Genomic DNA, 18641 nt, shown 5'->3' with positions numbered 1-18641 from the left:
AACAGTTAGGCACAAAGGGAAATAAGAGGTATGTAAGCAGTCATTGGAACAGACAGGTTGTACAGTCTCCATCCTTGGAGAATCAGGGATGGAGAACTTGGTCCTGAATATACTTGGACACACTCCTGAGCAGCCTGCTCTGAATAGATCTGCTTCAAGCAGGAAGTTAGACTAGGTGACCTCTGGATGTCCCTTCCATGCTACATGACTTTGGGAGTCTTTGACGTGTATGTATCAGCTCATTACATTCTACTGCTAATGCGATAAAGAAACATTTTAGATTTAATTCTGCATGGCTTCTGGCTACCAGAAAGAATACAACAGTAGCAGTGAAGAACAGAAACCAAAGAACCTCATCTGTGAAGAGCACTGTCATCAAATTTCCATCAAGTTGACACCAAAGCGAAGAGAACCAATCAATATGATCAAGGGCAGTCAGAAGATCCCAGAGAAGTTCACTGGGCAGCTTCATCAAGGACAAGTGTGAAGTCTTGCACCTTGGGTAGTAATAAACCCTTGCAGCATTACAGGGAAGAGACTGACCAGCTACGGAACAGCTCAGCTGGAAAGAAGCTGGGGGGATCTTAGTAGATAGGAAGTCAAACATGAGCCAGCAATGTACCCTGGCAGCAAAAACAGGCAACCACATCTTGAGCTATTTAACAGGACCGTAGCCAGACAATTAAAGGAAGTGATTACATGCCTTCACTTAGCGTTTGTCCTGTTTAGGCCCCAAGAAAGATTGATGAATTGGAGTGAGTTCAGCAGAGGGCTACCAAGGTAATCAGGGGGTTGAAGAACTTGGCATGTGAGGACACCTTTTTCACCGTGGGGACAGTCAAGCAGTGGTACAGACTGCCCTGAGATGTTGCTCATTCTCCCTGAAGATTTCCAAGGTACAGAAGAATAAAGCCCTAAATAACCTCATCTGACCTCTCAACTGACAGTGCTTTGAGTGGGAAGCTGGACTGGATGAGAGCCATTCCAACCTGAATTACTTTGTCATCCTGTAAAGCAAATGAACATTTTAAAGAAAGATTGCCACTATCCTGTGGGAGTTCAAGAGGTGGATTGCACTGTGTTTCATGCTTATCAAAACAAATTCATGTTTGAGCAAATTTTATTTTATTTCATTTTAGGAAAAAAGTTGTAAATACTTCTAAGAATTGTCAAACTCATCTTCAAGACACTCCATATGTAGAATTACCGTGTATAGATTCAGGAGCGAGGCTTACTGCTATCCTGTTGACAGAATAATAAGAGCGTTTGTTGACAGGCATCTTTATATGCAAAAACTAGCCTTAACCTGCTACAAAACTATGACTTTAGGGGCAGCAGATTAAAGGCTGTTTTTGGTGAGGTTATAAACTTCTCTAATTTGTCTGAACATTTGGAAGGAATGTCAGGTGCTTAGAAATAGCAAATATCTCAGTTCAATGGGATAAAGCCAAGATATGTGTACAAAACTTGAGCTTAGTTTCCAGGGCGCTGTTGATAGTCAGTGATGACAATACCTACTCCACAGTTTAATTCCAATAGTAAACTCAAAAGAAAAACAACAGTAAAAGGCCCACGTGCATGAGAAGTAGCAGCCATCAACAATAACCTCACAAAATCTGCTTGTGATCCTACCATTCTACCATTTAATTTGTTGAGAAAACATCTCCAGTTCCTCTTGACATAAGCTACTTCATGATCTCAAAGTAAAAAATAATTCCAAGAAGACTAGGGGAGGAGGGAAAAAGGAAAACCTAATGGAATGCCTTTTCAGCACTAAAATATCACACGTAACATTAGATCCCACCTGATATTCGTATTCTGTGTAAGGCAACAACTGGTCATCTCTGAAGAACGTTGAAGAGCCATTGTAAACAAGTACGAGGTCTAAATTTATGAGGGCTTGTGTCATCCGTCTTCTGTAAAGTTCATAGTGCAAAATCTTCCCATTCGGCTGCTGTGGGCCAGTCCACAGGACAGAAGACACTGTCTGAAAGCCCCTGGCTGTGGTCTGTATCTCTATGAGAGGGGCGGGCTGTGCTGCTGGTGGCGCTTCCAGAGTCTGGACAGATGCCCACTCACTGGAGGCACAGCCCAGCTCTGTGCAAGCTTGGAGCTGTACCTCGTACCTTGGAAGAGACAAGTAGAAATAAAGTGGTTAAAACATCTGAATCAAACGTGCATGGGAGGGACGGGATCTTAATTTTGTCTTCGGCATTTTTGAAAAAGTAAACAATTTATATCAACATATAGACAATATGTCGGAATTCATAAAGCAGATGACAGAAGAACGCTTTCATCCAGGTTTTACATTTTTTGTTTTCAAAGCAGGGTTCATGTCTGCATGAGTCAAGTGATCAAAATTATTTTGATTTTGATGACATGAACCAAAATGATGATTTATTGTAAGAGATGATGTGGATATCATTTGAGAGCTGAATCATCACTAACTTCACTCTATTACTCTTCTCTCTTTGGATTTAGATTAGTTATATGTAAATAGTAGACAGACTTATCAACCATGTAACACACACAAATTATGCCTACACAAATATATATGGAAAGGTCACATAAATAATCAAGAATTAGCAGAGAAGACATTACTTCAGTATCAAGTGTGTTTTTTCTGCAGCTGAGTCCTATATAAACACAAGTCGCTTTTTTTTCAATTCAAAGGGACAAGCACACTCCTGGTGTGACTTTGCTGATGCTCAGCTGTGCTGCAGATGGGCTAGCTAACAAGTTTTCCATTTCCCCATCTTAACTTTGTCAGCTAAAGCCCTATTTTTCCTTGAATGTAGACATCTTCCAAAAGATATACAATAGTGCAGGTTTTGGAGCCTGTAGCAGAGTACTGAACCACCCTGTGTATCAATTATAACCCAGGTAAACCCTATGCACTTCATCAAGATGATACATAGCTGGTGTTACTATAAATTAAAATATCTTGGCTTTATCATGTGCCTTTTAGGAACTAAAACCCATGGGTCTGACCAGCTGTTCAAAATAGAGAGTTAATCTGTCTGCCAGCCTACTGATTCAACTTGCAGCATTCATTTAACAAGCATAATCTTCCAGACTTACCAACTGTAGGGTTGTAGCCCTGCCACTATGAACGAACGTCTCACAAAGGAACTATGAGATGCATCAAAGTCAACAGTTTTCTTTCCTGTTTCAGCAGGCCTGTGGATGGAGATTGTATAATTTTTAATGTCACCATTTACTTTGATAGGAGGATCCCAGGCCACCAAAATCTCCTTTGAGGACCATGCTTGCAACCTAGGAGGCAGCATCCCAGAAGGAGCAGAGGGGTTGGTTTTTATCTGAGCTGATGGGCTGGTCACGCTCCCTTGACTGTTATTTGCAGTGACAGTGTAGCTGTACTCCATGCCTGGTGTTAAGGTGAAATCAAGGTAGCGAGTTTCCTGACCTGAGTAAACAAGAACATCATCCCTCCTCAGCTCGTAGCTTGTGATTTTACCATTGGGCTTAGCTGGACTTTTCCACGTGATCTCAATTGACTCTGAGCCCATGACAAGCAGCCTGGGAGCTTCCATATTTAATGGTGGAGCCTCCATGGTCGTCACTGACTGGACTGTGCTAGATGTGCAGCCCCCAGCAGTACAGGCAACCAATTCAAAATCATACTGTGTGTAAGGCTGCAGATTAGAAATCAACATTTGCAAGTTTTTGCCAGGATAATACTCTTCATTGTTTAATTTCAAAATGTACTTGGTGATATCTCCATTTTGTATTTGGGGAGGTGCCCAGGATGCATTAACCTGAGTGGAACTGACAGCCTGCAGAGATGGTGGATCCACTAACGCAGGAGCTGCTTCCAATGTTCGTATTGCAGCTGGTTCACTGGTAGAGCAGCCTCCCATTGTACAGGCAACTACTGCATACCTGTACATCGAATAGGGTAGTAAGTCCTCATCCGTGTAGTTGAAGGTAGCAGCATCAAAGCTGAAAGGATAGAGAACATCATTTTTTAGCAGCCTGTATGATTGAAGAATACCATTAGGCTGTGCCGGCGCATCCCATGAGACGAGCACTTTGCGGGGGTTAACTGATTCTAGGGATAACCTAGGAGCAGTGAGACCTTTTGGGGCAGTTTGACTGGTCATGGCTGCTGTCCAAGAGCTGTCAGTGTAGCCCGCTGCATTCCAGGTGCGTATTTTGTATTCATACCTTGTCCATGGCTGCAAACCTTTATCATTATATACAAATGTATTACTTTCAGTGTTATATTCTGTGAAAACAATTTTCTCATCTTCCATTGTTGCTCTGTACCCTGCAGCATTTTCCTTTGTGCATCTGTGAATAACTTCATAGCGAATTATTTTTCCATTTGGATTAATTGGCTTCAACCAGCTCAGCTCAATGTTGGTAGCATTCACTGCCTGGATTATGGGTGCCATCTGAGACACTGGAGGTGCTTCATCTGTTCGAATGGGCTGGGGTGGAGAACGAGTGCAGCCTGCTGCATTACAAGCTTCCAGTAGTAGGGTGTAGAGCGTGTACGGCTCAAGGCGCCTAAAGAGGAACTGGCGAGATAAACCACTGTACTCCAGGTTGTCATCACTGAAAATGTTGTAGGTCTGGGGAAAATGACAAAAGAAAGACCGAGAGGGAAAGAAGGACAGAAGTCAGGATAAAAGGACATAAATCTATAAATCAGAATGTTTGTAAACAAGCTATAGATGAGATGCCTTAATCTTGGCAAGAGAGGACTACCATCCAACCATCCAGTAACTGACTTCCTTGATAGTAACAATCACCACACAAACAGATCATTGATACAAAAGTAACGTTTTGATCCAATTTTCATTTTTTTTTTCATTTGGATTGTAGCAATAAATCATCTAGTGACACTTTTCATTATTTTTGTTATCAAGTTTTATAGCAAGCCTCTTGTAGATTAGCAAAAAGCTTCTTGCAGACTAACTCTAAACAAAACCATTTAAGAAAAAAAAAAATCCACAAAAACTCCCCCTCCCACCCTTTCTCCTTTTGGGTAATTGATGTACAATCAGTTGAAGCCACTGTGTTAACAGAAGGCACAAATTTCAGAACAACATTCCATCAGACCTGAAGTTTCTAGATGTGCATTTTGGCAGTGTCTAGAGTGAGGGGCTAAAGCTATTTAAGACAATGAGCTTTCATGCATAGCTTTCTGTCCATTAAATTAACAGTTTGGTTCACTGTAAATGAACTTTTGCGGTTGAGGCTAGCACAGGAATGTTAATTCTCATTTGAATATAACCACAAGCCACGAATGCACTCTTAGTGCCTTGTGCTTACATAGGACTTCTGTCTTATTTTAAAGTATAATGCATTTGATTGAGTCTTTTCCAGAAAAAAAAAAAAAAACAAAACTATTCATCATTCTTTTTTTTTTTTTTTTTTTTTTGATCAAGCAAAATGCGAACACAGAGATTACCTTAATTATGCCATTGGGTTCAGATGGCTCTGACCATTTCAGCAACAGAGCCCTGCCGTTTTCTTTCTTTTCCACAGTGAAGTTGCTCAGGCCACTGGGTGAAGCTTCCAATGTGCGCACAGATGTCCAGGGGCTTGAAACCTGTCCGGCATTGTTTACAGCTACGACATGGACATGATATGTTGTGAAAGGTTTCAATCCAAATAAATGAGCTTGATGCTTTCCTCCCTGAAGCAAGAATACAGATGTTTGAGTTAGTTAAAAAAGTAATCAGCATCTGTGGTTTATGTCACTTGGAAAATGAGGTCTCAGCTCTGGGTCTCTTCTGACCGCTTTGCAGAATACCCCAGCTGGTTACCAGGATTTTTCTGTGGATTTCCATGGCTGAATCTCAGAAAGAAACTGTTAGGATTTGTTAAAAATATGAGTCAATATGGTGGTATATTTGGAGCTGATTTCTGGGTAGTCCTGAATAGTCCAAACAATTTTCCTATGTCCTATCACTACCTACCTGTGTAAAAAGATTATGGTGTTTCCAAGAGTACAGCCTCATTTCCTTACTGAAAACAAAATGCATAAAAGTGGGATGAAAAAAATGGAGGAATAGGTGGAAAGAATAAACTGGTTTTGGTATTCCTGCTCTGTCAGGATGTCCCTTGAGGCCAAGGCTAGCTAGAAGGTATGTGGCTGTGCAGGGTATGGAGATGAGCCTTTCTGGAATGGCTGGGGCTCACCCACTGCCATGTGAGGGGCCTGTCAAGCAGAAGGGCCATACACGTGGATGCGGGCGGGTGGGCAGGCTACAGAGGACAGAAGGGACCACTGCACTGGCACTGCAGCTCGCCCCAAACAGCAGCTGACAGAGACCCAACCCTGCAGGAAGGCAGCACAGCACAGCATTGCTTCCGACAGCCATGGAAGGCAAGGTGCCTAACAAAGAAGGGGAGCAGCATGTTTCTCTGCAATACTCTTCAGATGTGTCTCATCAGGGGAGGAAAGGGGATCCGCTGATCACCGATGTATTAAATTTCATTCTTAGCACTGCTTTTGCATTAGTTCTACAAATACAAAGAATGGGAGCGCAGGAATTCAGCTTCCTTCACATGGCAGAAAGCTGCAGTCAATTTCCCTCCTTCCCTAAGTTGTATTAAGTTGTTAAATGCTAACACTTTCAATTGTTTAATATTTAAACATTTGTTAGGAGAACAGACTCAGAAACAAATTTTAAAGAAATATTAATTTCTTTTTTTAAATATTAAAAGTTGGATCATCAATATTTCAGTAGTTATTTCCTCACAACAATGAGTTAGTCTTTTAGATAAATATAGCGCAGTGTTTGAGTGACCATTATGAATATTAAATCTGAAGATGCCACAAGTACAGATTATAAACATACTTTTCTGATAAATGATTCCTTTTTCTGTTAAACAGGGCAAACACTAGCAAGATTAATAATGCAAAAAAGTATAATTCTTTGTTAGGAATTCCCAGGCATCGTTGCCAAAAAAGCATAAGCTCAAATGCAAATAGCAATCACCTCGAACAGATTATATATAAAAAAGCTCTGGCTGCTGTGGGACATTTAGAGATATCTTTTGTCATAAGAAATATGGAAAGCATGTGGGCTATAAAGCAAAAACATATGTATATTGTCAATAGCAGCACCTGTTCAATTACAGTTTATTTCAGTACGGAGAATTTCGTTCGGCCCCTAGATGGCAATACTATCAAACGCTTTTTGTAACACGAGAGCTTAATGATTAACAACGCGCGTTCAGTCATCCAACATACTCAAGGCAGCCATTAAAAAAATAACAAAACTGATTTCATTATAGATTCTTTTAATAAACATTTATGGCTTAGATCTTTGAAAGTGGAAGCGTTCAAACTGCCATAGCCAAAAACCTATACGGCCGAACGCAGAATTATGAACTGCAGGTTAAAGAACAGAGCTCAAATTGAAGTTCATGCTTAGCATAAAAATCTGGCATCAGAAATTATGTTGGCACAAAACATGATTAAAATTAGCTTTACAATTGGATGTGGTCTGTATTAATAGTTTTTATGAGGACAGTTATCTATTAGGTTTTCAAAACAGAACTTTTAAAAGCCTAAAATTTACATTCCATGGTTTGGGGGTGGAGGAGGAAGGAAGGGAACACACCGCATTAAATTACTGCCCCTGAACCATTACACAGGGGCTCTCAGAAGGTACAAACACATCATTACAAACACTGTACAAAAAGTAATGGCTTTGCTTTCTTATCACCAATGTGATCAGGGTGGGCTTTTGTGACAACAGTGCTACAAAACGCTTGATTTTTTTTTTTTTTTAACAGAAAAATGGCATATTTTTCATCACCCTCGACAGTTTTTCCACTAAACCCCAAGATTTAATTATTTACAATCCTCACCACCCTTTGAAATGAAACAAGGCTGGAGGGATTTCCTTGCCTGCAGTTCGCTGTGTTCTCTGGAGACTGCTAAACCATTCCTTCCAGGGATGACTTTTATCCCTGGCTCCTACAGATACTTCTTGAAGAGCAAACGGTTTACATGTATTTTTGTTTTGTTTGGTTTTGAAGTAAGCTCAGGGGATGTCCTCCCAGAAAATGAAGCCACACTTTCTCCCCCTGCACTGCTGCCATTGCCATCTGTGAATTTACTCAGCTCAGAGGTTGATCCTAAAAACGAGGATGGATGGAAGTCTCAGTGATTTATTTCAAGAATTATTTAATGTCCTAGCCTAGAAATACTGCCCTGCTGGAATGGTTAAATACAAATGGCAAACACACAGCTTGCAAAGGATAGCATGGTAACCTTTGGCTTCAATGGACAACTGCACCATCTTAAACAGGCGCAGGATCACAATCCTTGCATGGAATGTTCTCCCAGTCTTTGTTTGCAAAGCCATGAACTCATATATCCCATGTTTACACACTGCTAACAGGCCAGATTTCATTTACCATTAAAAGCAAGCCAACAAAATAAAATTTTAATGCAAACATTAAGATATTCGTAGCTCAAGACTGACTGACTATGCAAGCTGATGGACTGCAGCCCCATGCCCTCCTTTCTCTGTCTCCTTTTGCAAAGCAGACTCATTCAGTCATTAAATTAAGAATAACCCAGCAAGCAACGTGTGTTCACTCTCGCACTCCTCCTGCAAGGTCTATGCTTTTAACGTAAACACTGCAGACCCGGACTGGAGGTAGCTGTGTCAGCATCCCCATAGTGCAGCCTGGAGCTACCTGCCAGACCCCTATGGCTTTGGGTAGCCCTGTCTCTTCCCTCTGAGAGTGCTGGCAGCATCATCACTCTGAGATGCAGGGTAGCACCTCTGCTTTTGTTGTGCAAAGGGCTTCACACGCTGCCAGTGGAAATGTAAACTGTTAGCAGCAACAAATGCACCCTGCTCCGCTAATTCCACAGCTCCAACTGTAAATTGGGATAAAAGTTATTTAAAACAAAACCTTGTTTTAACACATTTTCAAAGCATAAAACGAGAGAGCAGGAATCATGAATAATGTATCCATCGAGATTTGCTTCAGATTGCCTTTTTTGTTTGTTTATTTTTTAATTCATGAGCACAGAAGTCACTTAAAGTCTGGAAACAAATGGGCATGCTCTTTCATGCCTCTCAAAGGCAGCGATGGCTGGGATGCAAGGTGCTGGCCGGGATGCAAGGTGCTGGCCTTCCACTCATTCCTCTGGGCATGGCTGTACAGCTGTTGGGAGCCTGCTGGTTTTACATGCCTACCGTGATCGCTGCCAATGACTTGAAGTGCCCCTAAGGTGATGACAGGATCAAGAGGTCTTTGTAAGTTGAAAATGATCAAAAATTAACATTGATCTGTAGCTGTCAATAATACTCTGTGCGAGTGGACTCCCCACACAGATGTTTAACGTGCATAAAACTACACAACCTAGTCATCTTTTAATCTATCGATCTGATGAAGCAGTACTTTCCAGTGTTGCCACTCTGCACTTTTCCTCTTTTTTCAAGGCAGTTGAAAAATTGCCCAGTTGCCCAGGACTCAGGGTGTGAGTTCAAAACACGATGGATACATCAGAACCCTGAACCTCTCAGGAGCTGCCCAACAGAGAGCTTCAGTACCCACTCCTGCTTCAGGGGTCATTGTCAACACTCAGTAAGTCACCATCCAGCCGTGTTAAGGTGAGGCTCTGATTTCTTCTTTCTCCCTATCGCCTCTTTGCACAGTAGCCCCTATTCAGCAGGTATCTTTGATATCTGATGAAAAAGCTGGCTCATTCTTTTCTTTCTGTGAGACTCTAACTGAATATCAGAGAGGGCATCAGAGACAATCACACTGCTAATGGTACTGGTTATTTCATATCCTCCAGACATACATGATCAGAAGGTAATTCTGTACGACACTCTCTTTTCTACAGAAGCAGAGACACTGAACTCATCCTGGTCAAGGGAGGAGGAAGCTGTCATCACCTAGCAATCAGAATATTATTCCAACCATTCTCCAAAGTCAGTTTTCAAAATTCTCCATCAAGGAAGGCACTTCCTCCACACGTGACAGGAAAACTGGGAATATCTGGGGTTTTACAAAGATCCTCATTTTGCCCTTATCTTTGACATTATTCACTTTGCCAGTCCCATAACTTCCCATTTTCTGCAAACACAGTGAGCACCTCCACCTTGATAAAACTCAGATGTTCATGTTTATTTCTCAGCAAACATCATAGCCCCTACCTTCCCTCTCAAAATTGCACTGGGTTCATTTTCATATACAATCCCTAACTTATCCTTTGGGTTGCCTTCCTTCTCAAGCTTGTATTATGCACATGGTTTCTTTTTCATTTTTAAAATCTACTCTATTCCTAAAGCCTTATGCTCAAATTCACAAGGATATAACTTACAGATACACAGGTAATCTATGACTCCATTCCTTCCTCTAGCAGTGTGGACTGGAATATAAATTATTCCCATGATAGTACTGAAAAAACTCAAAGGTAAAGCAAATAGAAACCAAAGTGGTACTCATTTTGCCAGAAATGATCTTGCCTAAAAGTAACCCGTTTTTCCACTCCTACCAGAAATTGCTGTCGCAAACAAAGGATTTATTTTCCTCCCACTTTGTATAAAAATTAATTCTAGAGTTTTCATTAGAATGTTTGGTACGTTTCACTTTTAAGGTTTTTACATTTTAAGAACTTCTTTGCATTTCATTCCGGAAATTGAAAATTGCCTTTCAGCCCAGATTTTTCTTTTTAAATTATTATTGCAATGATTAATATCACCGAACAAGCCTTCAACAGCAGTACCATGTATTACACAACTGGTAATTTTTTTTTATGGTATACTTTTTATCACACATAACAACCAAATCATTAAAAAAAAAAAACAAAACTAAATAGTATTTAAATGTATGCCTTTTTTAAAGAAAAACTCATCTGCACACCCTGCTCCACTCAGCACATAATGGAGACATTTCCTATGTGACTACTCCTACTGGAGCATGTGGAATATGCTTTGTGAGGAACCTTTAGAAAAAGCAGTAATCTAAGGAGTTGAAAATGTTCTGCAAACCGTAACAATTAGTACCTGATCTACAAGCATCATATTGCAATTCATTTTTTCTCCTTCCTGGCAGAGCATGTGAGGAACTGTGAACTGCACGCAGCTGAATCTGTGAGTGGGGCTGACGCTCATTTTCACAGCAGTCAGCTTTCCTTCCTGGCACACCTGGGCATCTGGGGACCTGCTGCAGCCTCAGCAGGAGCCTCGGCCCCCAGCTTTGATTGGAAGACAAAGAGCCACAAAGCAAGCGAGGAGGCATGGAGCAGCAAAACAGCACCAAGCACACTGAGCCAGCTGCATTCAGTCACTGCGCTGGCTTTTGGGAGCAAGTATGCTTTTAAACAGCAATGCAGCACTGGTAAAACTTTTAAAATTCCTTCTGGAGTGAAGTCAACACTTCAGTACCCTGTTCTGTGCCACTTCTGTAAGGTTTTCTTTTCTTTTTTAACATAAGGGCAAACATCATATTTAAAATTCATCTAACATCACCGAGTGCCACGTATTTGCAGCTGTATTATTTGTCTAATTTGTGCTAAGAACCATTGAAATCCAAAAAGAGATTTTTCTGCATGACTAAATAAATCAGATAAACCAAAATATCAATGACATGACATTCCACTATAGACACCATCTAGAGGATGATGTCAACATGTTTTCCTAACATTAATATTTTATCTCTTACAACACTCACAAGACCTACTGTATAATTAACCATAGTTTCTCACCTTTGATTTTTCTTCCATATTTTTTTTTCACTTTTAGCCATGTATTTTATTCCTTGCCATGAGAAAGGGATGGAGCTGGAAGGGTAGAAAACCAGATTCCTAACAGGACTGCTTTCTCCAAACTTAGGTTTGGTCAGTTCAAATCTGCATTCCTTCCTTAATCTGAACAAGACTTTCTGCTTTAAATGGTCATTTTGGATATGATGAGCTGGACTAAATCTTCAAAATAAGAGATGCAGAGTATGGCACAAAAAAAATTGAATAGTATTGAGACAGTACTGAGGTATGAGATACAGTACCTGAAGCCCACTGAAAAACAATTACATGCCCTCCTTGGTAAAAGACACATATACTGTACGTTCTGGGGTTGAGCTGAGTGGGGCACGCATTGTGGAGAGCTGATGGGAGAAAGGGCAGGGCCCATATATCAGCAAAGATTACAAGGTATATGAAATGTAATACAAGTAAGACAGGGAGCTGTTGGAGAGGGTCCAGAGGAGGGCCACAAAGATAGTCAAGAGGGCTGGAGCACCTCCCCTACAAAGACAGGCTGAGAGAGCTGAGCTTGTTCAGCCTGTAGAAGAGAAGGCTGCAGGATGACCCAATTGCAACCTTTCAGTACCTAAAGGGAGCCTATAAACAGGAGGGGAGCCAACTCTTTACAAGAGGAGATAATGGCAGGACAAGGGGAATTGGTTTTAAGTTGAAGGAGGGAAGATTTAGGTTGGATATTTGGGATATTCTTTACCAGGAGGATGGCGAGGTGCTAGAACAGGCTGCCCAGAGAGGTTGTGGATGCCCCATCCCTGGAGGTGTTCAAGGCGAGGTTGGATGGGGCCTTAGCAGCCTGGTTTAGTAGGAGATATGGAGATAGGTGGCCCTGCCTGCAGCAGGGTGGTAGGGGCTTAATGATCATTGAGGTCCCTTCCAGCCCAAGCCATTCTGATTCTATGAAATCCAGAACCATTTTAAGGTAACACCATGTCCTCCAGCAGTGAGTTCACTGAGATGCTGCAGATATGTTGAGTACACCTTGGTCACAAGGAAACGGGAATGTCCTGTTGGGTCCAGACTGGAGGAGGAATGTCTGAGAGAAGCTGAAGGGCCAGCAAAGGCAAATGCAAGTCCTGGCTGGGGTTTGCACCTCTGCAGTTACAACTGATGTACTCATACAGCCAGACTCCAGGAATATGCATAAAGCAAGCACTACAGGTAGTTTTCCACCACAGCATAGCAGTTTTTCACTGACTGCCGATGAGATGGCTAGAGCCTAAAGGCTCAAACCTGTGGTTTTGGGGCACGTACTTTAACACGAAGGCTTGATGTTATATTTTTCTTAATGTCATAAACCGCATTTTCCATTTGATATATTGGCTGACAGCCAGCCAGAGTGATGCTTTCGACAGAGCGAACACAATAGGGACTGCCACGTCAGTGCTGCTGGTGTCTTCTCAGCCTCACACCCTTTATTCTAACAATGTCCAGAATGACAGGTGTTGTGAAGAGGAACATCTCTAGTTTTAAGCCAGTGCAATGGAACCATGAATGCTTTTGTTGTTATCCATACATAAAAAGTAATTTATACACTAGAACTTTTCATATCAAGGTATCTTGTAGCAATCAGTTTTGCCTTGTTATAGAAAGGCAATGTCTTTGTTATTATCAGATGTTCTGCCTTTTGATTTTATCTGAAATTTTTACTATTGAAGCATTCACATTGACTACAGATATTTGTGCCACAAGCCTTCCTCAGCTCTTCACAAACTACATCACATATGATATTGTGAAGAAAAGTGGTTCTGGACTCCTTAAAACTTTTCTCATCTAATATTAAATGACTCAGGCAATATACCACAAGACTTTAATGTTCTATAAAATTTGAAGGGAAAAAAAAAAGGTAGTTGTGTTATGGTTTTGCTGTGTGGGGTTTGTATAGGTGCATCAGATGCATGTGGTGCATAGGATTTTCCTGCTAAAAACAATTATTTACTATTTTCATCTTTGCACAGCTCAACAGTCATAATGGGGAAAAAGAAATGAAAAGAGAAAAAAAAAAAAACACAAATAACAGTTCGAGGAAAATCCTTAAGGGGATTTGTACAAGGACAATCTGAATTCTAACAAAGATTGCAGGTGAACTTCCACATCAGTTTCCTTGAAAATGCCACTGAATGTCAGTTGTGCTCCATAAAATTAAGACTTTGCAGTTATATATGACTTTTCATCCTAGGATCTCACATCATGCTACAAGCATTAATTAATTAAGTCTCAGAATATCTCCCCGTGTTACTTTGTGCAGCTTCAGGAAACTATCATGATTGTTTTAGATCCCATTTTACACAGGTAAAGTAGACATGCCCTATTACTGTTAAGTGCAGGCTTATTCTATTCCCTTTTCCCAATCATTCTGAGTCCTTGTCTCATTCACCCAACACTTGCAAAAAGAGCAGTTCTAACTGCTGCTAAGTAGAGGAAGATAACACAGCCTCAAGGCAATTCACAGCTTTAAATCCCTGCTTTCTGCCAACACAATGGAAAATAAAGGCAACGTTTTAAAGGAGACTAAAAGGTTTTTTGCTTCCCACCGTTTTATTCTTTTTTTTTTCTCTGCCCTGCACCAAGCAGTCCTTGCTTTTCATTCAAACTTTGCTATTTGTGTAATCACTTCTCAGAGATATTAAAAGGTAAGCATAAACATGTCTAATCTTACCATTTCACCTGTAAATTTGACAGTTTATTTTAAAAAGTGATGGGCATAACTGTACACAAGCCCCTAACTCTTGAAAAGCTTTCCTTCAAGTCAACATATGGCTATTCCATTCCTTCCCTTAAATTTTACACTCCCTATATGAAAATACCTGTTCTGCAGACAGCTCGGGAAAGGGGAAGCCCAGTTGTGCTAATTCAGAGCAGAAAATAGGAAGCACTCTGCACCCCTTAGCACACCTAGCAGAAGGCTTGTGTGGACAGGGATGCCTGCTTTCTCTTCTTTAGCCAGCTCAGCCCATCTTTTGAACACTAGCAGAGGATATCACTTAGATATATGGACCCACATGGGTCATCAAGTCCAACTCCTGGCTCCACACAGGACCACTCAAAATGGAAATCATACCTATTCCACATCTCCCTTGAAATACACAAAGGTTCAGCAGCAGTCTGACACCTTTCTTCCAACACCTACAGGAATTTTGGAGGAGGGGATTGCTAGAGGGCATCTCTGCCCTTGCTAGTCCTAAGAGCTAATAGAAAGCCTCAACAAGTGGCTTTTTAATAGAAAGCCTCAACAAGTAGTTTAAAAAGCCTGAGACCAACGGTAAGTGAAGCAAATAATCTTGTTCTCCTTTTGCGACTAGCATGGTCTGTGCTGCTGACAACACTAATGACGTTCAATGCATATTCATTACATATTATCGTGTCTCTCAGCAGCTATGCAATTTCAAGACTCAGAATTAACTATATCAAGAGAAGAGTTGAAATGATGGCAGCAAGAAGGAACCAGCGGTTTTATGGAGTAACAGGAAGAGAGGCTGCTTGCAGGTTTAATGTCTTGAAAACAAGTGAACCCGGTGAACAGATGATGTTCCAGATGGATCTTGGGACTGTACTTAGACCTCCTTAGGCACATAGACTGATGCTGAATTCATACTCACAAAAGCAGACAGATAAATCTGCTACAGTGTAAACAGGAAAAGCAGCTAGTTGGCATCACTTTTAAATATTAATACATGAATAAAACAGAATCCTTAATAATGACTTTTCACGTGTTTATACACTAGCCTCTTCCAGTATGGCTTGGGCTTCCCAGCGCCAGACTTTGACTTACACTAGCGAGATGCACTAGTCAGGGAAGAGATGAGAGATGTAACTATGGAATGATTACATGAAAACAATAGAAACATAGCAGGTGTTGTTTAGATTCTTCAGTTTCCTTGGAAAATTTAGTTATCTGGGGAATTTAAATAAATCACAAAGTCAACACAGATATATAGCTAAGCCCAGTACAAAACAAATCCTGCAAGTTTCAGAATTGAGAATATCTTTAGAACACATTATTGACTCCAGCATATTAACTTGTAAATTGACTAGTTTTACCTTATCATATATTGATCAGATGCATGTATATGTGTTATAAATGTGCAATCCAAAAAGAAATTACTAGAATTTAATCATTTGGGGCCAGATGTGTTGTAGCTTCTACATTTAGACACGAAACTTGCACAGCTAGCATCCCCCATATCTCTCTGTAGCCAATGCAAAGAGAGAAGTTCCTCCAAAGGAAAATACTATACTTATGTTTAGCTTCTGTTCTGAAAAGCCCTACAGAAAGCCTCACTATCAAAACAGATTAGACAGACTAGCCTACTTTAGCCATCTAAAGTAAGTTTCTAGAATTTAGAGAGATATTACGATAAAACTGACCGCAGCCCTATTTCTCATTCCCCCTAAACTTGGAGGGGCAGCAGGCTGAAGAACTGGGAATGAACTCGAACCTGAGAAGAAGGGAGAGAGTAGGAGGAAGGTCGTTTTATTTTTATTTCTCAGTATCCTCCTGTGTTAGTAATTGACAATAAATTAAATGAACCTTCCCCAAATCAAGTCTGTTTTTGTCCATGATGGCATTTGGCGAGCAATCCCCCTATCATAATATAGACCCACAAGCTTCTGCTCCAGTCCTGTGGTTTAAAACTTCCATTAATAGCCTTCAAAATACATATAACTATATGAGATTATTAATAAAGTGGCTGAAAATGCTTGATGTGTCTACGCATGGCCAGAAAGTCAGAAAAATGCATTATACTGAAGCGCTGTTGCAAATTCTTTGTCTCAGCAATGTTATATTTTAAAGCCACATGTCTCAAATCTGTTTGTCCTCAAAGGATGCTCTGTGCTGAGCTTGAAACTAGCTAGAGCTAAAACCACATTGTTACTTGGTGGAAAAGAGGATGTTTTTCTTTTCCTCATTTTCTCTCACTGTCTCTCGTCAGTCCTTTTAGGCCAAGACTTTCAAGTAACATTAAGCACAGTACTTAAATATGCCACTGTCTTAAGCTGCAACTGTAGCATAAATCTCATGAGGTATTGGTAGATCCTAGATCTAGCATTTCTAGCATAGACTAGCATTAGAGAATATCTAAATTATCATCTGACTTGAACCCTTGAAGAGAAAACAATAATTTTACGATTCCATAATGACAAGACTAATACTTCAAGTGTGAAAAGACAGCTTCCAAATTTCTCATTAATTCTTTTTTAAAGCCTGTTGAAATAGAAGAGCTCTGCAAAGTTTTAGTAAAAAGCAAAGTTTTCTTTATAGCAAAAATACAGAAAAGTTACCACTGCAAGGAATCCATTTCCCTCACTCTTGTGTGATATAAAACGTGCATTTGGCAATTCTAATTCTGTGGGACAATTGTAAACTTGGTAGCTTCGTGTAGCTACCAAAGTAGCATTTCCACACTACAGAGATCTGGTTCAGGCTAGGAACTCTTTACTGCGGATGGGAGAAAAGAATCAGTGCATTCAAACCTGCAGCAAATTGACTTTCATATAAAAATTCTCAGAGAAAAATTTGGAAGGAAAATGAATAACGATTTGCAGTATATCCCAGTAGATTAAATAGACACTGGGACCTCTCTTCATCTTTCTGTTGTGAAGATATGACTCCTTGGAGACCTTTTGACACATACAACACACACTCCAGGTGTCTCATTCAGTTCAACTTTACCCCAGAAGTAATATTATTTACTACATTAGTGCTCTGTGGGCACAGAAGCATTTAGAAAGCTCTTGTTCTACATGAAGAAAGAAGGGGGGCAGCCATGGGTTAGCTTAAAAGAAGGCATCCTGCAGCTGCAAAGCCAAAGAGCTTAGAAGGGGATCCTGTGCTGTAGGTCAACCTGTGGCTTTTGCATCCATCACAACTTAAATGGACATTTAATTGTGTATTTATCTGCTAAGGCTCTTCCTGCATACCTATACAGTTCTTAGTAATATAAGACAGTCAAAAAGCGTAACTTCCCTCCGTACTCATTGGTTTTTTAGCACTCCTAAAATAATTCAGTGAGCACAAGCTCCCCAGATCTACCCTGTCAGATGTGAGTGAAGAGAGAGAGATTTTACTTGATGAATGCTATAGAAACATTTAAAATTACAATAGAGCTTTTACAGTTAAACAATAAAATCCATCCATTTTAGTTGCATGTGGGCAGAGTACAATATACTTAGATGTTCCACATCCCATTTGTCATGCACTTTTGCACCTCTGGCCAGATACACAGTTCAAAATGCTGAGGGAAATACTTGTACTTTGTGATGGGAAAAACTCATCAACTGGACTTTATTACTTAATCCCTTACATGTATTACATGTTTGCAAGCTGCTGTCCAGTGCTGTACTAAGGACCACTTCAGTCTACCATCCTCACAAGAGTCTACAACATTTTATTATAAGTTTCTTTGGAAACAATCAACCACAAGTTACTAATGTATTGGTGCTTTCATTTGTGATTATGCTGGTCCTGAGGAGCTGGGAGGACAGATACAAAGACTGTTTGGAATGTACTGAATATAATGAACTGTCTGGCTCTGGCTGAATTGATATTTATCAAGAGTAAAAAATCCCTTGACATCTTTTCTCTATTCATACACACAAATGAAATCTTCACATGATTGGAGAAACCATGGCTCAGAAGCTTTGAAGACCGATGCAGGAGCTGCCTCTCAGCCCATTCACTGACCAGCCAAGCAAGCCAGCGAACTTGCCATCTCCCTTTCTCCATTTGTCTGTTTGAAATAGTGCTCTTGTGTATTCAACATTGATAAATGCATTTCAACCAGAGGGAACTGGGCATCCATGCAAGGGTACGGGAAGTTTCTGCCTTCAGACATGCATGATGGCAGATGAAGCAGCAGCTTTGCTTGCC

The 18641-nt window shown here is 40.6% G+C and overlaps 1 protein-coding gene across 6 annotated transcripts in view; it reads right to left on the bottom strand.

Moving 5' to 3' along the window:
* The window catches only part of USH2A (usherin), a 370614-nt gene that overhangs the window by 21775 nt on the left and 330198 nt on the right, over positions 1-18641 (bottom strand). For 5 of the 6 annotated variants that reach the window (XM_015283893.4, XM_419417.8, XM_040697421.2 and 2 more), the window contains 3 exons: positions 5441-5668; positions 3082-4598; positions 1805-2126 (listed from right to left, as the gene is read on the bottom strand). In XM_015283893.4, the coding sequence (XP_015139379.2) occupies positions 1805-2126; positions 3082-4598; positions 5441-5668 (2067 nt within the window). The remainder of the gene's footprint in view (positions 1-1804; positions 2127-3081; positions 4599-5440; positions 5669-18641) is intronic. The other variant, XM_040697423.2, reaches the window with a different exon arrangement.

The sequence above is a fragment of the Gallus gallus genome, chromosome 3, assembly GCF_016699485.2.
Source record: "Gallus gallus isolate bGalGal1 chromosome 3, bGalGal1.mat.broiler.GRCg7b, whole genome shotgun sequence".
Taxonomy (NCBI): domain Eukaryota; kingdom Metazoa; phylum Chordata; class Aves; order Galliformes; family Phasianidae; genus Gallus; species Gallus gallus.
Note: the sequence above shows the minus strand (reverse complement) of the source record. Positions and strands in the feature narration are given on the sequence as shown.